Source organism: Copadichromis virginalis, linkage group LG8 (assembly GCF_057382275.1).
Source record: "Copadichromis virginalis isolate Kocher_CV1m ecotype Utaka linkage group LG8, C_Virginalis_male_GT1.1, whole genome shotgun sequence".
Taxonomy (NCBI): domain Eukaryota; kingdom Metazoa; phylum Chordata; class Actinopteri; order Cichliformes; family Cichlidae; genus Copadichromis; species Copadichromis virginalis.
Genome location: NC_140625.1, coordinates 31,917,376 through 31,939,699, shown reverse-complemented (window position 1 = coordinate 31,939,699; position 22,324 = coordinate 31,917,376). Strand labels below are relative to the sequence as shown.

At 47.2% G+C, this 22,324-nt stretch overlaps 1 protein-coding gene across 3 annotated transcripts; it reads right to left on the bottom strand.

Annotated features, from left to right (window-relative positions):
- Positions 1 to 475: 475 nt before the first annotated feature.
- Positions 476 to 21,903, bottom strand: a1cf (apobec1 complementation factor). Of its 3 annotated transcripts, none has more exons than XM_085467146.1 (13): positions 21,820 to 21,903; positions 16,627 to 16,777; positions 16,405 to 16,539; positions 16,185 to 16,315; positions 12,365 to 12,603; positions 7,463 to 7,627; positions 7,185 to 7,282; positions 6,893 to 7,030; positions 6,260 to 6,404; positions 4,923 to 5,161; positions 2,599 to 2,735; positions 2,356 to 2,510; positions 476 to 1,946 (listed from the first exon to the last, which is right to left on the bottom strand). In XM_085467146.1, exons 2-13 carry the CDS (start codon positions 16,726 to 16,728, stop codon positions 1,792 to 1,794), a joined length of 1,839 nt encoding a protein of 612 aa, XP_085323272.1. In that variant the 5' UTR covers positions 16,729 to 16,777; positions 21,820 to 21,903; the 3' UTR covers positions 476 to 1,791. The 3 variants fall into 3 exon arrangements, with proteins under 3 accessions (XP_085323272.1, XP_085323273.1, XP_085323274.1); XM_085467147.1 differs by having other exon boundaries at positions 4,923 to 5,137; XM_085467148.1 differs by having other exon boundaries at positions 1,883 to 1,946; positions 2,346 to 2,510.
- Positions 21,904 to 22,324: the final 421 nt, after the last annotated feature.

Here is a 22,324-nt window from a genome sequence, read left to right as displayed (position 1 = left end):
TGATCCAAAGTGCGCTGCTGTGTGAAGTCTGTCTGTGTGCAGCTCATGACACATGCCGATAACAAACGAGACACAAACAGCTGATGTGCTCTGGTTGCAGCCCCCTAGTGGTCACAGCCTCGAACTACAGCTCCACCTTTTTCAGTGAGAATATTAATCCGTATGATGATAAAACAATTCAATTTTAATTAAACAGCATCAAATCACAACAACAGTCGCTTCACTGTGCTTTATGTTGTAAGGTGGACCCTGCAATAATGCAGAGAATGACCTTGTAGTACTATATCACCCTATTAGAGCACTTCGCTCTCGCTCTGCAGGCCTACTTGTTGTTCCTAGAGTATTTAAAAGTAGAATGGGAGGCAGAGCCTTCAGTTTTCAGGCCCCTCTTCTGTGGAACCAGCTTCCATCACTGTCCTCTGCTCTCATTTCTTCAGTTTTCACTGAGCTTTCAAAGATGACATGAGGAGGCTGCTGTTTATTCAGATCTTATTTTATTCATTTTGAGATGATTGTTAAAAATCAACAGTTTATTGCAGCGGTTTCTTTTGACGATGTGAGAAACCTGAAGAATTAGCTCGACAGATAAGCGCTGATTCAGTTTCCCATGTTTCAGTTTCTGAGTCAATTATTACAGAAAAAGGACTAAAATCCGTTTGTACAAACACAGCGAGGATGTTCATTCTTTCTCCCGGTATAAAAATAAGCTCTAAGTGCTTCACACACTTTAATACTGTCTCTGCTTCAGCGTGTTCACAGCTCAGTGTCGTCGATTAAAACTCTCCAGAAACATTTAAGAATAAAAGTCAACACGAATCAACGACATCGCCGTGTCCTGACAGGTCAAAGGTCAATCGCCTCCCTCAAAGCAAGCATGGAAACTCATTAAACTTTTATTAGAGGCATGAACCAGCTTTAGTAACTTTAGTTAACCAAGTGTTTAACTAAACCAGAGATAATAAACCCTGGTTTAGTTAGTGGCAGTGGAATGAAGGAAAGGTTAAAACAGATGAAAAACAATGAAAGAGCGACGAGACGAGCATCACGGCATCAGCTGGTGTTTATGGAGTAACGCCTCAGAGACACCAGAACGAAGTCAGCAGCTCCACATCCACAAAGTAAGAGGAACCCACGGATTCACTCCAACAGCAGGGACAACGTTTCTGATCCAGCTTCTGTTAGCTGGAGATCATGAGGATTATGAACTGAGAGCACGTTTCAGCAGTACAGCAGTATTGTAAGTGCATCATATCACAGCTTTTTAAAAATGTCGGCTGAACCTAACTGAAACAGGAACTTAAATACTGGTCTCAGATTTTTAAAACAAAAGTTTTCAGTAAAAAACCGAGCGACACGAAGGCGATGGCGATAAAATGACTGAGCTACACTTCAATGCTGTAAACACGCTACGAGGAAAAAAACCGATCCAAACGTGAATTCAAACCGACCAATCACAGCCAATCACGGGCTGCCTAATCAATGACGAAACCGTGGAAACCACGGCCATGATTCGGATTTCAGGAAGCTGGAGAGCAGAGAGCGACGCGTGGAGAAAGAAGAAGATGCTGACGAGTCTGAGACGTTTTCTGGCCGCGGCTTCCTGCGAGACTCAAACCGCCGAGTTCTGGAGAGTTTGGACCTCAGCGTGAAGGCGCATTCGATTCCTTTTGTTTGGGTTTGACTGAGCGTTGGTATCTATAACGAGCCAATCAGATTTCATGTTGTACTTTCAGGAAGTTTGAAAAGAGCATCAAAGCATCCTGTGGGCGTTCTTCTTCTGAAACCGCTGCTCTAGAAAACACCGTATCCGTCAGTGTGGCGAGCCGCCACAGCGAAGGCGGGGTAGCCATCGTAGGTGGTGTAGGCAGTCAGGTCCTGACCCAGAGACACGGCCTGCTTCAGCTGGGAGGCGACCGCCGTCGACGCCGGGCCCGCCAGCGTGTATCCTGCGGGGACACACAATGCAAGCTCAGCACCGCCTGTTTCAGGACGGCAGCACAAAACTTTAGCTGTTCTGGTCCCATCGAAGCCTTTTAGCTGCAGCATTTTTATAGGCTGTATATAAAAGATGGACGTAGCCGCTGTGATGTCACCTCCTGGTTAGTGAAGTCTCTCGTCCTCTGCAGGAGGAGGAATGTTTTATTTTGAAAAATTGCAAGTCATCAGGAGAGAGTTCACTTACAATCACACAGCAGGTGCCCCCTGCTGGTCATCAGCACTCGCGCCATCTGGCAGGCTTTGAAGCCATGTCCATCTTTTATATACAGTCTGTGGTGTTTGGGCCTGCAGGTGAGCGTCTGTCAGCGGTTAGTTGAGTGAAGCGTTAGTCGGCTTTGGGTACGGACCTTCACATACCTGGGAAGGCTACTGCTGCCACGGCAGCCGCAGTCGCACAGCTGGCATCGGTGGCGCCCTCCGTCTGCACGCCGAGCGTCTGCAGGGTGTGTTCGGCCGCGTGAATTTTAGCCTCTTCTACGCCCGCGCACAGCTTAGCAGGGGTGAAGGGATGGCTGCCGAGAGATACGTGAACAGGTGGACAGTCAGCGCTGCGTCCAGCTGAACAGCAGGCAGGTGATCAGACAGGTGAGACGTGCTTACACGTTGGGGTACTGAGTAGCCAGCGCTGGGATGGTGATCTTGTAGAGGAAGAGCTGTCTCTGGTCTGGACCGATGGCAGAGTGCAGCTGATAGACCGGCTGACCCCAGTTATTCTTCTGACAGAGCTCCTCCAGGACCTGACAGACAGGAGGACAGAGAGACAGGAGGACAGGCAGGCAGGAGGACAGACAGGAGGACAGGCAGGCAGGAGGACAGAGAGACAGGAGGACAGACAGACAGGAGGACAGACAGACAGGAGGACAGGCAGGCAGGAGGACAGAGAGACAGGAGGACAGAGAGACAGGAGGACAGGCAGGCAGGAGGACAGACAGACAGGAGGACAGGCAGGCAGGAGGACAGAGAGACAGGAGGACAGAGAGACAGGAGGACAGGCAGGCAGGAGGACAGACAGACAGGAGGACAGGCAGGCAGGAGGACAGAGAGACAAGAGGACAGAGAGACAGGAGGACAGGCAGGCAGGAGGACAGACAGACAGGAGGACAGAGAGACAGGAGGACAGAGAGACAGGAGGACAGGCAGGCAGGAGGACAGACAGGAGGACAGGCAGGAGGACAGGCAGACAGGAGGACAGGCAGAAGGACAGGCAGGCAGGAGGACAGAGAGACAGGAGGACAGACAGACAGGAGGACAGAGAGACAGGAGGACAGGCAGGAGGACAGGCAGGAGGACAGACAGAAGGACAGGCAGGAGGACAGAGAGACAGGAGGACAGACAGGAGGACAGACAGGAGGACAGGCAGGCAGGTGGACAGAGAGGCAGGAGGACAGACAGGAGGACAGACAGACTGCAGTATTTACTCACAGTAATGGTGCGTGAGAGCTAAAAGTATAAAAGTACGAGGAGAGTCTGTTTGACCAAATATAAAAATATATTTTGTACATTTTAGTGTTTTAATTTGAAAGGTTTGTTCTTCCTTTCGTTTTAAATGAGCAGCATTTAATAAACCCTGACAGCTTCAGTATCGTCAGACTGATCTGGGTTTAGTGTTTCCTGCAGATGAATACATCAAATCTAATTTGATCTGATGTATCCTAGTCTCCCTCACTGACAATCCATCTGAATAAAAACTGAATACAAAAGAAAACGTAAATGTGGAATATCGCCACCAGGTGGAGCCTCGTCCCTGGTTGCTGTTTCAGCTGTTCACTGTCAGAGGTTCTCATCAGGTGTGATATTTACTGCACTCCCATGAAGGCATCATGCGGCCCATGTTCACTGCTGTAGGTCACATGACTGACTGAGTTTTCCCCTTCATGCAGTTACCTGACTGCAGTGGGTTATTTTGGGGGAGTGAAATTCTTAGATTCCAGTGGGCGCTCTGTGGCCTCAGGCTTCTCCTCCAGCTGTGGATCACCCAGTGCACCTGATGAAGCCAGATGTCCACAGACAGGACGCTGCCTCCAGACCCTGAGCTGTGGGCTGAGGTCAGCCCGACTGCATGGACACTTTTCCATCAACTTTGATCGACTCACCACAGTTTTCAGGTTTTTTCCATTAGGTCATAGTACTAAAGTAGTAGCTGCTCAGCTGGGGTTCCAAGCAGTCACTAAAATGTGAGCTCGTCAGACTGCATGCCACCGATTGGCTGGTCAGTGGCATCACTTGATGAGTCATGAGAGCATCTTGTTCACAAAAATCTAAACCGCCATTTTTGAAACCCAGCAATGAGGGAAATGTCTCCAAAAACAAGGCTGTGGTCCCCGAGTGTGAGAAAAAGCCTCAGACCGAGCAGCAGCTACATCATCGCCTTGACGTCCACCTTGTTGTGGCGTTCGTGTCACATACCAATTATGCCACAGGACGTTCGGCCCCGTTGGTATAATGACAACAATGTACATTAGGTAGTACTCGAAAGTAATGGAAAACCAGTCGATCGGAGTCAAGTTGATCCAATTGGGAACTAATGGACAAGGAGCCTATCGGAAGCACCGAGGTGACCCTGCAGGAGGCCCGCCTCGTTTTCACTCAGCCCAGGTGCTTAGGCCTGGGTAACCCTGGCCCAAGTGAGGTTATTTGACACATCAGGCCGGGACCAGTTGAGACCCCAGTCTGTGCTCTGTCTCCTACCCCCAAATCAGTCTCTCAGATGGCCCCGCCCCTCTGAGAGGTTTCATCCTATTAAAAAGGAGTTTTTCCTTGTCACTGTCGCCAGGCCTGATTGTTTTTTCTGTATAACTGTCGAGTCTATACTTACACTATGATAAATATATAAATAAAACCAAATGCATTTTATGAGTTGTGTGCTCTGGATTTTTGTGCCACACCAACAATTAAAGGCCTCTCGGTCAGGTGTGTCCTGTTACCTGTGGTGCAGGCTTGACAGCGGTGGCCTTCAGGTTCGGGGTCATTGGGGTCAGCTCCATTCCCGGCAGAAGATCATACAACTTCTCCTCTTGCTGCTTGTCTGCCTTCAGCCCGTAGGAGGCACCACCGCCACCACCGCCTCTCCCCATGGCTCCACCCCCAGCAGCGTAGGCCAGGTAGCCCCGCCCACCCAGTCCCCGCACCCCCGCAGCCCCTACAGGTACAGTCATGTAAATTTCTACAGGAAATCGAAAAGGCAGTGAAATCAATCAAATCACCGGAAATCAGCCGTAAGAAGAATCACACAGCCAGACAATTATCTGATCAGAGTGAACAGGTACGGTGGTAACCACGGTAACAGTACTCCTGCCCTTCTTCTTCTGATGCTCGTTGACGATTACCGTTTCCTGCCTGATTGAGTTTCAGGTATTTAAATTCATTCAAGCCTGAATTGACAGAAACTTCTCGTGATTCGTGGATCTGTTTTTGATTCCTGCTTCAGAAAAACATTCACACATCATCACGTGTTTGTGATTCAGCTGAACCGCTTCATGACACAGGTGAAATGATGGTTTCTGAGGCCCCGCCTCCAGCCTCTGCACAGCGGCAGGGTTACCTCTGAGACTCTTTAAAGTTGTGCAGGCCCACTGAGACGACTCACTCTGACTGATCTGTGATTGGACAGTCAGCGTTCAGGGGCGGGGCTTCACAAACTCTCAGTTCACCATCAGAAGTCTGTTTGATTTGGAGCTTTCTTTTATGTTTAAAGCGCTGCAGCATAAAACTAAAATCTGAAAGTGCTGATGGATGCAGAGCGAGCTCAGACTCACACAGAAGCACTGAAACGCAGCAGCCTATCAGAGGCAGAGCAGGTTCAAAGCTGAGCCCTGGAGGCTTTTACTCAGAGAAACACAAAGATTTTAAAGTAAATCTGTGGAGCCATCTAATCTCTGACAAGGAGGATTCTGCTTTTTCCTCAGAAATGAACCCTCTCCAGCTCGTAGACTGTGTATAAAAGATGTAGGTGGGGTCATGTGACACGGTGAGCGCGGGGTATGGTAGTGGGACTCAGTAGACTCATTTCCCTTTTAGAGTCGCCCCTTGCTCGCCATTAGAAATAATGTGGACTTGTTTGTTTCTATGAGTCAGCTCTGTGTCTCACATGTGTGTTCTCTGTGGTTAACCAAGCATTAGTCTGTCCCCAGCGCAGCTGTTCAGGTGTTCTGACAGAGGGCCTACCTGCTCCTTCAGTCTCAGAGTGCTTTTATTCTGTAGGTGAGTGCGAGCTGTCTTTGCAGGCATTCAGAGATCACACATGCTCTAAGGGCATCCTCACCTCGGACCGACGGCGTCCGGATCAGCCCTCGACCTCCAACGTTAGCTTTGGCCGCTGGGAAGCGGAACTGAGCTGGTATGGCTGTGTAGGCCTGGGGGGCGTAAAACACCGGCGCACCGAGGTACGCCGCCGAAGGGTCGTACATCTATAGGAGGAGAGAGAAAGATGTGTATTTGTACATTTTAACAGGAAGCAGATACGAGTTTCCTGGAGCACCAGAACGAGGTCTACACTCACAGTTTCAGTGTTTCCTGTCACATCTGCTGTCGTTCACGATAAACATCAAGCTGCTAATAATGAGCTCAGTCTGTGTTCAGTAACCCTGATCTAAGCACTCTTAGATGTTCGGTCATCTCAGGAACACGGAAGCCACACCCACCTGCTGTTCAACCATTCTGTTTGTGAGTGACAGCCAGTCAGAAGGAAATTGTCTTAAAGGGGGAGGAGCTAAAATAGCTTGTTTCAGACAGCAAATGAAGTGAGGGGCTGCACCGAGGCTCAGTATCAGCTACAGAAGGATTATTTTGAGCTGTGGATCATTGAAAGCTGCCCTGAAAGGAGGAATAACTCAGAGTGCCTGTTGGCTTCCTGTTGGTCAAACATTGTGTCACATGACATTCGTCAATAACTCACCTGTCCCAGCGTGTAGGAGGTGTAGTCGGTCTGTAGCAGAGAGCCTCCTCGGCCTCCCGTCCCTCTGGTGTAGCGAACGTAGCTGTCTTTGTCCACCGGCTTGGCCAGCGTCACCTCGATGGGAGAGCCGTCCACCATCTGCAGGAGATCCTGGTCAGTCTTTGAGGCTTTCAGAAACCTTCTCCTCACGGTTAACACACAGGTGTCCACTGATTACAGCATAACAAGCGTAATCAAAACGGATTTTGATTAGTGAAAACAGAGGAAGAACTAAATGTTGGGCCTTGCTGACCTTTCCGTCGAGCGCTTTCATGGCGTTGATGGCGTCCTCTCTCTGAGTGAAATGGACGAAGGCGTAGTCTCTGATCTTCTTCACTCGCTCCACTGCGCCTGCAGCACAAATACAAAAAGTACTTTTCTAAAACCAAATTTCTTTCTGCAGACACGTGTCCTCAAATATAAAATACTTCAAATATTACTTTTAAACGTTTGTCTTTCAAAATCTGCAGTTCAGTTACAAAACGAGCAACAACAAGACGCATTCAGGGACAATCAGAGCTTTGATCGAACCTGGCTTCAGGCTGTTGAACTCCTTCTCGATGGTCTCCTCTGTCGTCTGCAGCATCAGGTTCCTCACATACAGAATCTTCACTGTTGCCATGGTATCCTCGTCAACCTCCACCTCAGGCTCCGCCCAGTCCACAGCGATGGCGTGACCCCACAGCTGGATACGACCTAATAGAGGAGACGGAAACTCGTGATCAAGTCTGGCAGGGATCGTTCTCTTTGTGATCCTCGACTTGTAAACTGCTGGTCTGAAGCCACTCCCCCTCAGCTGAGAAGGAGGAGCTAATTACTGCTATACCTGTTAATTACTGCTGATCAGTAACATCCAAATAAATCCTCTCAAACTGAGCTCAGACATCTTGGACAGTACAGTGACCTCACAGCAGCCATGTTATTGGTCACATGGTGTCAATGAAAATGCTCCAGAGGGCTCCAACAGCACAAACACAGTCCAGAGGAGCAGTTCAGGTGAAGCTGGCAGACAGCTAGCAGCTATAGCCACCTGTGTAACCATCCATCTGTCACTCAAAGAGGCCACGCCCCTAAAAGGTAAAGTTTAAGCCTTAATGCAATTTAAATAGATGAGTTATGTAAACAGACGTTATGAATGGGAAATTATCTATAAAGACCAAACAGGTTGTAAACACATTTATTTCTGCTGTAAAGGTTTAACATGAGAGTCTATGGGACTGACTCCCTGCTGCCTCTGCTGGACGTCAGAGGAACATGCTGGCTTTATTTTTCTAAAATTACTAGAGCGTGTAATTGTCCTCTGGATGGTTTGTGGTGTTGGGTTCAGGGTCAGAAACCAAGTAAGATGCTAACGAGGCAGACGCTCTTTAACTTCAGCAGGACTCAGTGATGATTGGACGCTATTGGAGGCCAGATTTCAGAGGCACGGTGTCGTGGCTTTCCACCCGCATGATCAGACTTAATGCTGCACAATGAGCCTGATCTTCCTGTGGAGAAGCAGTAAAGCTGTTTCTGTATCTTATCTCTGACACTTTCAGCTTTAGACTCCAGGAGAATCAGATGTTGTGATCACTGTTGTGATCCAAGATGGCGCCGCGTATGGATGCCCTGGTGCTTCAGTGCGTTACTTCTGTTTTGTTTTTGTGCATAACTTCTGTGTCTGGGCACTCCTCTGGATATTCTTACACCAGAGAAGAGCTTCTTAACTACAGGACTACAACACCTGTGGATTTACTTCCAATATTTGTCGCATCTGCGGCAGATTTACTGCAGACTCTGATCAGGAAAGTGAGACGCCGAAAGAGAGGGAAGCGAGCCGGCGTACTCGTGCGTCTGAGGAGACGTGGACTGCGAACTGCTCTTCCTGGGATCTTCCTTTCTAATGTACGCTCACTCAGGAATAAAATAGACGAACTGGCCCTGATGAGAAGCATGAACAGAGACGTTGCCTCCTCCTGTGTCTTATGTTTTACGGAGTCGTGGCTCAGTGAGAACATCCCGGACTGCGCGCTCAAGCTGGAGGGCTTTCATCTGCTGCGCGCGGACCGGCAGGCCTCTCTCTCTGGTAAGACCACAGGTGGAGGTGTCTGCTTCTACATTAATAGTGGCTGGTGCACAGATGTAACAGTGATTGCTCAGCACTGCTCTTCCTCTCTGGAATACCTTTTTATTCACTGCAAACCGTTTTATTTTCCGCGGGAGTTTGCTTCATTCATCCTGGCCGCTGTTTACATCCCGCCAGATGCGGATGCGCAGGTAGCTCAGTGCGCACTCGCGGAGCAGATACTGCACATGGAGCGGACATTCCCGGACTCTCTCATCATTGCTCTTGGGGACTTTAACAAAGCCAATCTGAGCCATGAGCTTCCAAAATACAAGCAGTATATTAAATGCCCGACCAGAGAGGAGAGGACATTAGACCACTGTTACAGCACGATCAGCGGGGCCTATCGCGCGGTGCCGCGCGCTTCACTCGGACTTTCTGACCACGTCATGATCCACCTGATCCCCGCGTACAGACAGAGGCTGAAGGTCTCCAAACCTGTCGTGAGGACCAAAAAACTGTGGAGCAACGAGGCTGTGGAGGAGCTTCGCACGTGTTTGGAGACCACAGACTGGGACACAATGAAGGCTGCTTCTAACAGCTTGGACGAGTTTACGGACACTGTCACCTCCTATATCCACTTCTGTGAGGACAGCATTGTGCCATCACGCACCAGGGTGAGTTATAACAATGACAAACCCTGGTTTACTCCTAAACTCAAAAAGCTGTGGCTGGAAAAGAGAAAGGCGTTCAGAAGCGGAGACAGGGACTGCTACAGAGAGGCCAAGTACAGGTTCACTAAAGAAGTGGACATTGCTAAACATCAGCACTCTGAGAAGATGCAGCAGCAGATCTCAGAGAATGACTCGGCCTCTGTGTGGAAAGGTTTTAGGAATATCACCAACTACAAGCCTAAAACCCCCCACTCCACTGATGACTTGCTCTTAGCCAACACCCTTAACGACTTCTACTGTCGTTTTGACGAGCCATCAGGCAGCCTTCACACCTCCAACGACCCCAACAATAGAGACACTTTGGACACTAATTCCCCCACCTCTCCCCCCTCCATAGAGCCATCACCACCTTCAAACCGTTCACCTACAACACCCCCCTCCTCACCCCACACAAAAGAGGATTTCACACCACCTCCTCCCACCACAACTCTTCATATTCATGAAGCAGATGTGAGGAAGCAGTTTAAGAATCTGAATGCTCGGAAAGCTCCCGGCCCAGACGGCGTGTCTCCTGCCACCCTCAGACACTGTGCAAACGAGCTGGCCCCAGTGTTTTCTGGCATCTTCAACTCCTCACTGCAGGCATGTCATGTGCCTGCCTGCTTCAAGTCCTCCACCATAATCCCTGTCCCCAAGAAACCTAGGATCACTGGACTAAATGACTACAGACCCGTGGCTCGGACATCTGTGGTCATGAAGTCTTTTGAGCGCCTGGTTCTCTCCTATCTCAAGACCCTCACGGCCCCCCTCCTGGACCCCCTGCAGTTTGCATATAGAGCCAACAGGTCTGTAGACGACGCCATCAACATGGCCCTACACTTCATCCTGCAGCATCTGGACTCCCCAGGAACCTACGCCAGGATCCTGTTTGTGGACTTCAGCTCTGCCTTCAACACCATCCTTCCAGACCATCTCCGAGACAAGCTTTCCCAGATGAATGTGCCTGATCCCATCTGCCAGTGGATCACTGACTTCCTGACGGACAGGAAGCAGCATGTGAGGCTGGGAAAGAATGTCTCGGACTCCCGGACCATCAGCACCGGCTCCCCTCAGGGCTGTGTTCTTTCTCCTCTGCTCTTCTCCCTGTACACCAACTGCTGCACCTCCACCCACCAGTCTGTCAAGCTAATCAAGTTTGCAGATGACACCACCGTCATTGGGCTCATCTCGGACGGGGACGAGTCTGCCTACAGGAGGGAGGTTGAACGTCTGGTGTCCTGGTGCAGCCACAACAACCTGGTGCTGAATGCCCAGAAGACAGTGGAGATTATTGTGGACTTCAGGAAGCACACAGCCCCCCCCCATCATCCTGACTGACACCCCCATCACCTCTGTGGACTCATTCCGCTTCCTGGGTACCACCATCACCCAGGACCTGAAGTGGGAGCCCACCATCACCTCCGTCATCAAGAAAGCCCAGCAGAGGATGTACTTCCTGAGGCAGCTGAAGAAATTCAACCTGCCAACACGGACGATGCTGCAATTCTACACTGCAATCATCGAGTCCATCCTCACCTCCTCCATCACCGTGTGGTACGCTGGAGCCACTGTCAGGGACAAACAGAGACTGCAGCGTGTTGTGCGCTCTGCTGAGAAGGTGATTGGTTGCAGACTCCCATCTCTGAAGGACCTGTACACCTCCAGGACACTGGGGCGTGCAGCTCGGATCTCAGCTGACCCTTCTCACCCTGGACACAGTCTGTTTGACCTGCTCCCCTCAGGCAGGAGGCTCCGGTCCATTCGCACCAGAACCTCTCGCCACAAGAACAGTTTCTACCCCTCTGCTGTTGGACACATGAACAATAACCATATGACTGTTCCCAGCACTAACACATGACCCTATGCTGTGTCACTGCATCATTCCATGTTTGGCACTGATCACCACCTGCACTCATGTATATATCATGTATATATCTATCTACTTAGCACTTTTAATTCTTATTCTCATTTTTATTTTCATGTCTATTTAAGCTTAATTTATAACAGTATTTATGACAGTATGTTTGCACTGAAGCACCGCAGCAATTTCCTAATGTTGTAAACCCGCTCAACATTTGGCAATAAAACCCTTTCTGATTCTGATTCTGAGAATCAGATAGTGTAACAAACCAACAGCTTTGGGTATATTTATGGGTCTATCTGAAACTCACATTCACATTACTCATACAGCAGTTATCTTATCATTAAGCCCATCCAAGCTCTTCTTCTATTGGACATTGTGTCACAGGCTGTGATTGGCCAGTGATGATGCAGCCTTACAGCCAGCCAAAAAGAGACTTTGTCATTTTTTATTATGTTAGGTTTACTTTACGAGGTATTAGACAGTGTGAAGCCGGGTGGAGAGCTACAGCTGAACTATAAATTATAAATTTATTCATGAGGCCCTCATGTGGCCGCCTAAGGAAAATTAACTGCCCAATGCCGGTGTCAAGGATTTGTTAGCTAAACCACTGCAGCTGCAGCTGCTCAGTGTCTCCAGCACCACAGGAAGTTGGCACCAGCTGATCATCAGAGCCTTCGAGTTTTAGGGGATAACTGAACCCGTTTTAACAGATCCTTTGAAAACATCTTATTTTTGTTCTTCAGTGAATCGTTCCTGAAGTCAGAGCGGGAATTATAACTGTACATTAGCTAAGTTTGAGTTTGGTTTGGTACCTGGCAGCAGTTTGCGACGGGCCATGGCAGCTGCTCGGTGGCTCTCATACTCGACAAAAGCAAAGCCTCTGTTCTTGGATTTGTCGGCGGCGCTGGGGTACACGATGACATCGACGACGCCGTCTGTGACCTTCTTCATCTCTGACAGGATCTCCTCTCGCTTCTTGGTTTTGGGAATCCCGCCAACAAAGAGGCGGCAGTTATCGACGCTGGCACAAACGCCGAGGAGGCGTCCGTTCCTGTGGGCCAGAGAAAGATTTGGTTCAAGCTCAAACGGGAACCCAGCTGGCTAAGGTTGCTTTGTTAGGTCTTTGCTGATTGGCACTTGGGTGTTTCTATGTTTGTACTGGACTGTGACCACAACCCAGGACTTTGGGTTTATTTGTTAAGGGGTTTTTTTTGTGTTAAAAGCACTCGAGTACCTGCACCATCTGTTTCCCCGGTGTAATGCTCCCAGTCTATTTTGAGATAAAGAAGCTCTCCTTGCTCTCCTGCTTCCTGCCTGTTCACTGTATCGGCTGACTTGTCATGAACATTTGAATTTTGGACTTGTATCTGCTCTGGTTTCCTCTCCTCTGGACCATTACGTAGTTTGGGTGTTTCTGGTAGATTGGTAGAATAATTTGCGTTACGTCACTGGCAGGGTTAAAGGTCGTAGGGTTGGGTGTTTGGTTAGTGGGTCATAGAAGGTTAGTTGGTCAGTTGATAGGCTGCAGGTCAGGGGTGGGGAACTCCGGCCTTAAGGGCCAGGGTCCTGCAGGTTTTAGATGTGTCCTTGATCCAACACAGCAGATTTAAATGTCTAAATGACCTCCTCAACATGTCTTGAAGTTCTCCAGAGGCCTGGTAATGAACTAATCATGTGATTCAGGTCTGTTGACCCAGGGTGAGATCTAAAACTGGCAGGACACCAACCCTTGGGGTTCCCCACCCTTGCTGTAGGGGGATGGCCGGCTGGTAGAGTGATGGTAGGTGGGTACTGCTAGTCTGTACTAGAGATGGACCGATCCGATATTACGTATCGGTATCGGTCCGATACTGACCTAAATGACTGGATCGATATCGGAGAAAAATAAAAAAATGTAATCCGATCCATTAAATATCACGAAAGCACCTCACAAAACTTGCAACACGCCGTAACTCACCTCAGAACGTTAGCACGTCGGAGCAGTATGCATCACGTGATAGAGCGACTGTGGCATGCGGGACCGGTGGTCTGGAGAGCATGTGGAGCTTCGCTAGCAACCCGGCATTTCATCTCCGACAAAGTTATCCCGAGAGAAGTAAAGCAAGTGTGTAAGTCCATCTCTGAATGTTTGTAAAGCATTCCTGCGTTAAGCTTAACGAGCGACTGCCTCTCGCTCTCCGGCTGCTACTTCAATCATGAAACTGCTTAAATGATCAGCTGATCGTCTGTCTTGTTTGTTTTTGGCCCACTTTGCACCAGAAAGAGGAAACCAGCGGCTGAACAACAGCAGCACGTTTAAGCTTGATCAGCTGTTGTTAGAATGTATTTAATATTACTTTCTACTCCAGGATCTTTTTCTACGTAGCTGACGCTGGTAACTGTGCAGGGGCGGATCTAGCAAAGTTTAGCCAGGGGGGCCGATAGGGCATGAACAGGGAAAAGGGGGCACAAAGACATACTTTTCTTTCTTATTCTCATTTAAAATGTCGAGCTTTTAATAAATAATTATCTGACACACAAAGTTTTAATCTGATGTAAAATGAATAGAAGTCCATTACTGTATATAGTAACTATTAAGTCTAATATATATACCCTAGTAAGCTATAGTACTTTTTCCTTTGGGAAGGTACCATCTGTGCAGTCTGCAATTTTGTTGAAGAAAGATGTTGAATCTATTTAATATTTCTTGAAAAATAATTGATTTCTGTGCATTTTTTTTTCACACTGCATCAAATTAAGGTTGATTACGTCGATTAAGCATCATGAGGTGGCGCGTGAGGGGTGGTTCCCTATTTTTTATTTATTTATTTTTGTTGTTGCTGGGAGTTGGAACCCTATTAGTTAGGTTGCTTAATATTTACGCTAAGTACTCTTTAAAATACCAGAATAGGGAGGATGGTGTAGGTCTAAGTTTATTAGATTGATCAGTATTGCTGAACTATGAAATATTTTTTTTGTATACAGGTATAACAGAATAGCTTTAGTGTAGTTGTTGTTTTAAACTTGAGTATGAACTTATACAAAATGCAGCAAGATATTTAAAAAACAGTTTTGTTGATTAAAAAACACTATATCGGATTCATATCGGTATCGGCAGATATCCAAATTTATGATATCGGTATCGGTATCGGACATAAAAAAGTGGTATCGTGCCATCTCTAGTCTGTACCGATGTTAATTAATGATTCTCTCAACAAGGCAGTCACCAATGAGGAATCAGAACCAGGCTGGACTCCCAGGTTTGACTAGTCGCCTGACTGGTTTGACTCTGGCTGTTGTAACTAAAGACTTATATGAGCTGAAGTCAGGTGAGGCATGACTCTTGAACCACCTGTGCTCCACATTCAGGAGAAGGTGCTCACATTAAAGATGGCATTACCTTGGCCTCCAGTAACACTGTGAGGAACCTTGGAGTCATTTTTGACCAGGACATGTCCTTCAACGCACATATTAAACAAATATGTAAGACTGCGTTCTTCCAATTTGTGCAACATCTCTAAAGTTAGAAATATCCTGTCTCAGAGTGACGCTGAAACACTAGTTCATGCATTTATTACTTCCAGGCTGGACGACTGTAACTCATTATTATCAGGAAGTCCTAAAAACTCGCTGAAAAGCCTTCAGCTGATCCAAAATGCTGCAGCAAGAGTCCTGACAGGGACTAGAAAGAGAGAGCATATTTCTCCTGTTTTGGCTTCCTGTTAAATCCAGAATTCAAAATCCTGCTCCTCACATACAAGGTCTTAAATAATCAGGCCCCATCTTATCTTAATGACCTTGTAGTACCATATCACCCTATTAGAGCACTTTGCTCTCGCTCTGCAGGCCTACTTGTTGTTCCTAGAGTATTTAAAAGTAGAATGGGAGGCAGAGCCTTCAGTTTTCAGGCCCCTCTTCTGTGGAACCAGCTTCCAGTTTGGATTCAGGAGACAGACACTATCTCTACTTTTAAGATTAGGCTTCAAACTTTCCTTTTTGCTAAAGCATATAGTTAGGGCTGGACCAGGTGACCCTGAGTCCTCCCTTAGTTATGCTGCAATAGACGTAGGCTGCCGGGGGATTCCCATGATGCATTGAGTTTTTCCTTTCCAGTCACCTTTCTCACTCACTATGTATTAACAGACCTCTCTGCACTGAATCATATCTGTTATTAACCTCTGTCTCTTTTCCACAGCATGTCTTTTATCCTGTCTTCCTTCTCTCACCCCAACCAATCACAGCAGATGGCCCCGCCCCTCCCTGAGCCTGGTTCTGCCGGAGGTTTCTTCCTGTTAAAAGGGAGTTTTTCCTTCCCACTGTCGCCAAAGTGCTTGCTCATAGGGGGTCATATGATTGTTGGGTTTTTCTCTGTATCTATGAAGCGCCTTGAGGCGACTTTTGTTGTGATTTGGCGCTATATAAATAAAATTGAATTGAATTAAAGATGCCTGCTGGTCAGGTTGTTTGGGTACTCAGTGCTTCTTAGTTTGCTGCTCCATTATGTTTGCAGTTGTGAACTGTTACTAGAAAAATAACTCTAACATTTCTTTGACAGTGACTGAAAGAAAGTAGACCTGAAGCCTGCTGATGTGTTTCTGAGAGCTCAGTTATCCTGTCATTATTCAGTACAAATGAAGATAAGAGAGGGATCACCTAATCTCATAGTTGTTGAGCTGCTTCATGGCAGCCCTGGCCTCCTGTTTGTTGCTGAAGGTGACAAAGGCGTATCCTCTGTTGTTCCCGTTGAAGTCCATCATCATCCTCACCTCGTAGATCTTTCCAAACTGAAGAGATGGAGAGGGAAGCACTCACAGATGAAACAACACCCCCAGATAGATCACAGTGACCGCATCCTTAACCGTGGTTCCCTGACCTTCTCACACAGCGGAACCAGCTCATCTTCAAACAGATCTCTCGGCAATTTCCCCACAAAGATCTCGCTGCCCCTCTCCGGTGGGGGGCCGTCCCAGCCTGGAGGCGGGCCGCCGTACCGCCGCTGACCGTTCTCCTGAAGCGCCAGCAGGAAAACATGAAAAGCATTCAGGAGCAGTAACAGACACGTGCTGCTGTCTCCTGGGTCTGAGGGGCCACGTACCTGGCGCAGCTGGTATCCGGTTCGCTGCATGAGTGAACGAAGCGCCGCCTCCTTCTGCGTCCCCGCCAGTCCGTCCCCGCTTGCTTTCTGATTGGAATCCATTGGGTGTGATTGACAGCGATATGTAAATCAGGGAAATTAGCGGTGCTCACTGGAAGACAATAACAGCAAAGGTGTTATTATGAGTGCAAACAGCTGTGAACCTGTCCGCCTGCACGTGTCATCCAATAATGTGCCAGAGTATTGCACAGAATACAGTCACACCTGTTTGAATGCAAATCACTGCAAGCTTCAGACCGTAACATGTTTGAGGGACGTTAAATGTTCATTTGATGTCGTGCTGATGGTTTTATTGCACACTCAAAGTGACCGGACTCACTGAGTCCCTGAGCTGGACCTCTGCACATCTATACGAAGCTGCTTTAGATCCATTTACGTGCGGACGCTGACGGGGGAAACGCTGGGTGGTTTCAGCAGCTTTTGTCACTGACGTGGTCGAACAGCAGTCGAGGAGGACCTGCTGGTCTGAACGGCATACACGAGTCGTGTTTTGAAGAGCGCTGCAGCGAGGTCAAGGTCTGCTCGGTAATCATTGACAGAGACTGTGGAAAGCTGCAGGCTGGAAGCCCGTCTCACTGTAACACTGAGAGGAAACATGCGAGGCTTCAAATGTGAAGCCAGCACATTTATAAATCCTGTGTTTCATGAATGAATCACACACTCCTCTCTAACGAACCTCAAAACCTGAACCCTCTAACCACAGCCTGGGCCAGAAAATGGTCCCAGTCCTCCCAGTTTGGGAATGAGACGAAGGCAAAAACAAACAGTTGTTCTGTGTATCTGTCTCTTTATTTACAGGAACCACAGGACAGCACACAGTCAGCCGATGATGTAGAGACAGAGAACAACCTTGTGGACTTTGGCTGATGCTGCTGGGTTTATGATGAATGTACTGACACAATTTTAAGGGTCAGTTATTTAAATGATTGAATTATAAATATCTCTATTTATAAAGCATTACACAGCGAACAAACCATCATCTGTTAGCAGTGCTTGGCGACAGCAGGGAGGAAGAATGCCCCTTTACTATGAAGACCTAGAACGTTCAGCCACTCATCAGTAATGACTACATGTCATTTAGATATTTCCAAGCACAAGAACATCTGTCGCTGTCGTGGAAATATGGGAACAATGAGAGCGTTTGGAGTTTAGGTTCAAAACGATGTTTGAACCAGCGCGTTACAGTGCGCCGCCATCGGTTCAATCTGACACGCTCATGCTCGCGGGCATCTCATGATTGCACAGCTGCACTGTCAAGCATGTGGACCTCGTGAGCCAGCTACATGATAAGTCGGACTTCCTTAACCACCTCCAGATTCTGATCCTCTTTAAGTTCACGATCAAATAAACCCAGAAGCATCACTGAGAGTCCAAAGTGCAGAGAGGATGTTCTCGCAGGTGGTGCAATAAGGTTTAACGTCCAGACAAAAACAATATAGCTCAGTTAGCAGTTAGCAGGAAGTTAGCTTGCTAGTTTCCATGTAAAGGTGATACTCCACGTTCTGACTGAAGAACCTGGGACAGAAACACAGACTGAAAACTAAACAGCAGCGAGGTTGGAGGGTTAGTGAAGCTAGGCTAGCTGACAGGTGGAGATGTAAACACATGAGCACAGAAAGATGGAGGACCAGGGTTAAACTGTCCCCAATGAAAGTTCACATTGAGACAATCGCCATCACATGACAGCAAGAAGCCACCAAAAAGAGAATGTCTGGGGTGATCGGTCCACAGCAGGGGTCAGAGGTCAGGTCGCTGTTAAAGTCCTGATCCTCGGCTGCTGCAGCTACAGCGCTCAGTACATTTATGACACCAGTGTCAGGTTCATGAATTATTACAGTGAATCCTCGAGTGTGCGCTTTAATCACTGTGATATTTTCAATAGTAACATATGATCATTGTTGTTATTATTTTTATTCAGAATCGCAGTTTTAGTTTTTGTGGTCAAAGTCCTGTTTGCCCGTTAATATAAATGTACGTTTTTAACAGGTTTTTGACAAATGGTAAATGGCCTGTATTTGTATAGCACTTAGTCCCTATGGACCCCAAAGCGTGTTACACTACATTCAGTCATCCACCCATTCACACACCGTGATGGCAGGTACACTGTAGCCACAGCTGCCCCGGGTGCACTGACAGAGGCCACAGTGTAAGACAAATTTCTAAAATATTTGTGTTCTCTTGTTTCTACGACAGCTCAAAGTCTCACGCTGCATCAGAATAATGGTGATAAAAAGCTGAGCACAAAATTGTTTCATTAAAAAAAGGAGAGACAGACACGAGCACAGAGACGCCCTCTCCTCTGCAGGAGGGGTGGCTCTGTCCTCGGCCTTTATCAAACTGCCCTCCAGTTTGGGCGTTGCCTGTGTGTGCTCTGATCTTTGACGGGGGCTGTGACCTCAGAGCGCTCCCCAGCTCTGGGTCCCAAACTCCTGAAAATCAAAGCTCTTTAAGCACAGAACAACTCGTACTGGACATCAGCTGTTGGTGGGAGTCACGCTCAGTGTTCGTCCGATTGTGTCTGGGAGCTCTGTGAACACACAAGGAAGTTTAGGGTGAGCTGAGAGTCAGCGCGTGGAAAAACATCAGCTGGACTCAGTCACCTGCTGCTGAGATCCACCAATCAGCACGGCTGACAGAGGGGCGTTTGGCTGGCAAACAGAGCTGATGCCTAAAGAGATCTGCGTTTCTTCAGCTGGTCATGAATCTGTTGACATTTTCAGTTTTTCAATCAAAAAACACGTTTGAATTTTTATCCAGTCAGACACAGAGAGAGCAGAGGCCACAGCTGTGAGTATGGAAGCCCATCAGCGCCCAGAACTTAATGACAGGCTCCATAAAACCTTCATTACTTAAAACTTCAGCCAGTCAGAATGAGTTACACGATGCATCGCAGTCATGTTTAGGTAAGCTGGTGTGTTGCATCTTTATAAATACATCCTGACAGAATGAGACAAAAAATAACACGAGCATGCGTTCTGTGATATGATATCAAAACATTTTATATTGAAATCGTTCAACATTCATGTGGAAGTTCAAATTTCAGGGTAGAAGATCAAAATAATGTCAAAATACATGGATTCAATAAAAAAAACGATACAACTAAATTGTCTTAAAATATAATGTAACCTATAATTAAATATGTGTATACATTTATAACAACTGTGCAAAAATATGACATATTAATATAAATACCAACAAAGTATCAGTTAAAGGTAAAAAAAATTAACCTCAATTAAAATGTAATGTTGTTCAAAATGATGAAAGAATAAATGAAAGACTTACAGCCCCACAGTCATGACCTCCATCTTCTCCTACAAATCCCAGCATGCCTTTCAGCAAATCTGCCTTATCAGCCTGTGTGAGCTGCAGCTCGCTCTCAGAGTAATCTCTGCTGCTGCACTGGTTAACCTTTCCCCACGTTTCAACCACTACAGCCACGTCTGCACAGTCACATCTGCATAGTCACATCTGCAAATCTGCGTCTGCACATCTGCACAGTCACAACTGCACAGTCACATCTGCACAGTCACATCTGCAAATCTGTGTCTGCACATCTGCACAGTCACATCTGCATAGTCACATCTGCAAATCTGCGTCTGCACATCTGCACAGTCACAACTGCACAGTCACATCTGCGCAGTCACATCTGCACAGGTGACCCGTTGAAGGCCACGGTGTGTGTTTGAGGCAGCAAACAAGCTGCAGTGTTTATGCTCTGTTCTGAAAAGTTGACCTTTGACCCTAACTCCAGTGTGGGTCACACAGCTGCAGCTGTGATAAACACCAGGAACATAAGATGTTTTTTTCCAGCTGACCGCAGCACTGGATGAAAACAAACTACTTCCTGTCCTGTTAAACGCCGCAGCTCGCTCTTAGACTGTGTTTCCTGCCTGTCTTCAAATTAAAAGTCCGAGCAGTGACCTGGGTGAAGCACTGCACTGAGTTTATGAAGGTAGGCGTCATTTTAATGTAAACATTTCAGTGATGTGTGACGTCAGAGGTCAAATGTTCTGACTTTGTGAACAATAACTGAATTTAATCTGTGGATAAAAATCGATTTCAAAGGTAATAATCACATAAAATATTCCTACTCTGGTCTTAAAGATCACATTTAAGTAAACAGAAGTTTAGACGCCAGCACTACGTCCTGATTGGATCCTGATGAGCACCTCGCTCGTTTCCACTCAGATCTTTTTAATGTCCTGGTGACCTTCAAAGTGAAATGAATAACTACTCGCTGCTGATTCACGGTGGCTGACTTTACAGACGGAGTATTTTCCTGTTTTGAAACTGGAGGAGTTGATGAGTGACAGGTGGATCTACCGGTCACAGGTAGCCCCGCCCTCCTCCTCCTTCCTGTTCCTCTCAGACTCTGACGGGACCAAAATCGAAAAATACTCTAAAATACACTTCCTGTTTTCTTCAGTCTGACCTGAAAGTAGTGACTGAACCCAGATCAGCCGAGAAGGACGCTCATTTTCTCATAGACTTCTATACAGTCAGAGTTTAGAGGAGTCGCCCCCTGCTGGGCATTAGGAGCAATGCAGGTTTAATGCGCTATAGCAGTTTCCATCTTTATACACAGTCAATTACAATACAAAAAATTTAAACTCTGGCTAAATGTGGCTCTAGCTCCTGATTAATTACTGGATTATGATAATACTAAGATACAGTTCAGCTTCTGTTTGGATTAAACTGAGTAGTAAATATGTTACTTTAAGCTTTTTCTGTATAAATGTGGGACTTCACGGAGCAGGAGTCTTTTCTTTTTAACCTTGAAACCCAAAGCAGACAGAAACTCGACTTTGTGCTTGTTTGTGTTTATTTCTGATGTTTTTATGGGTCGAGAGACACTCGCTCACATTCTCTCTTTTTTCACACAGCGGTAGGGAGACATTTACTTAGCACTCTCGCTCTCTCCATTAAAACACCCATTAACCCCGGCCGGCCTGTTTGCTCAGCTAGCTGCTTTTAGCCTCTGTGACAGCTACTGTTCACCAGACACCAGCGAAGAAGAGAGGAAGAACGACCCTCACTTTACCTGTTCACACTTTCTCTCTCTCTGTGTATATTTAAAATATAAAATTCAAACCTAAAAAACTTTATTTGCATGAAAGAGAGACAAAAACTCACCTGAGCAATTTCAGAGATCACCTCCCTCCGATCAGAGCTGTGTCATTCTGAGCGCCGAGTGTGTGTTCACGTGTCATCAGGGGCCTCTGTGTGTGTGTGTGTGTGTGTGTGTGTGTGTGTGTGTGTGTGTGTGTGTGTGTCTGTGTGATCACATCATATCAAACTCCAAAGGTTCACTGTCTTCGTGTTGGCTTTACAAGCTGCCCAGCGTTAATGTTTAACCCGCTGCTATCTGTGGAGACACACACACATGCATGCAAATATAGACACACACACACATACTTGTGGAGTGTCCTGCAAATGTCTCTTCACAGCACACAAACATGTGGTCAGGTTTTTAACCCAGGGCCTAAAACCTGGTCCTGGTTCTGACTCAGACCTCGGCTGCAGGCCTGAACCCTGCAGTTCTTCTGACGTCCACTAGAGGCCCAACGCTGCCTCTACTAAACACTAAACATGTTAAAAACTATGGAGGAGCAGGAGAGTCACACAATGATTATTAAAT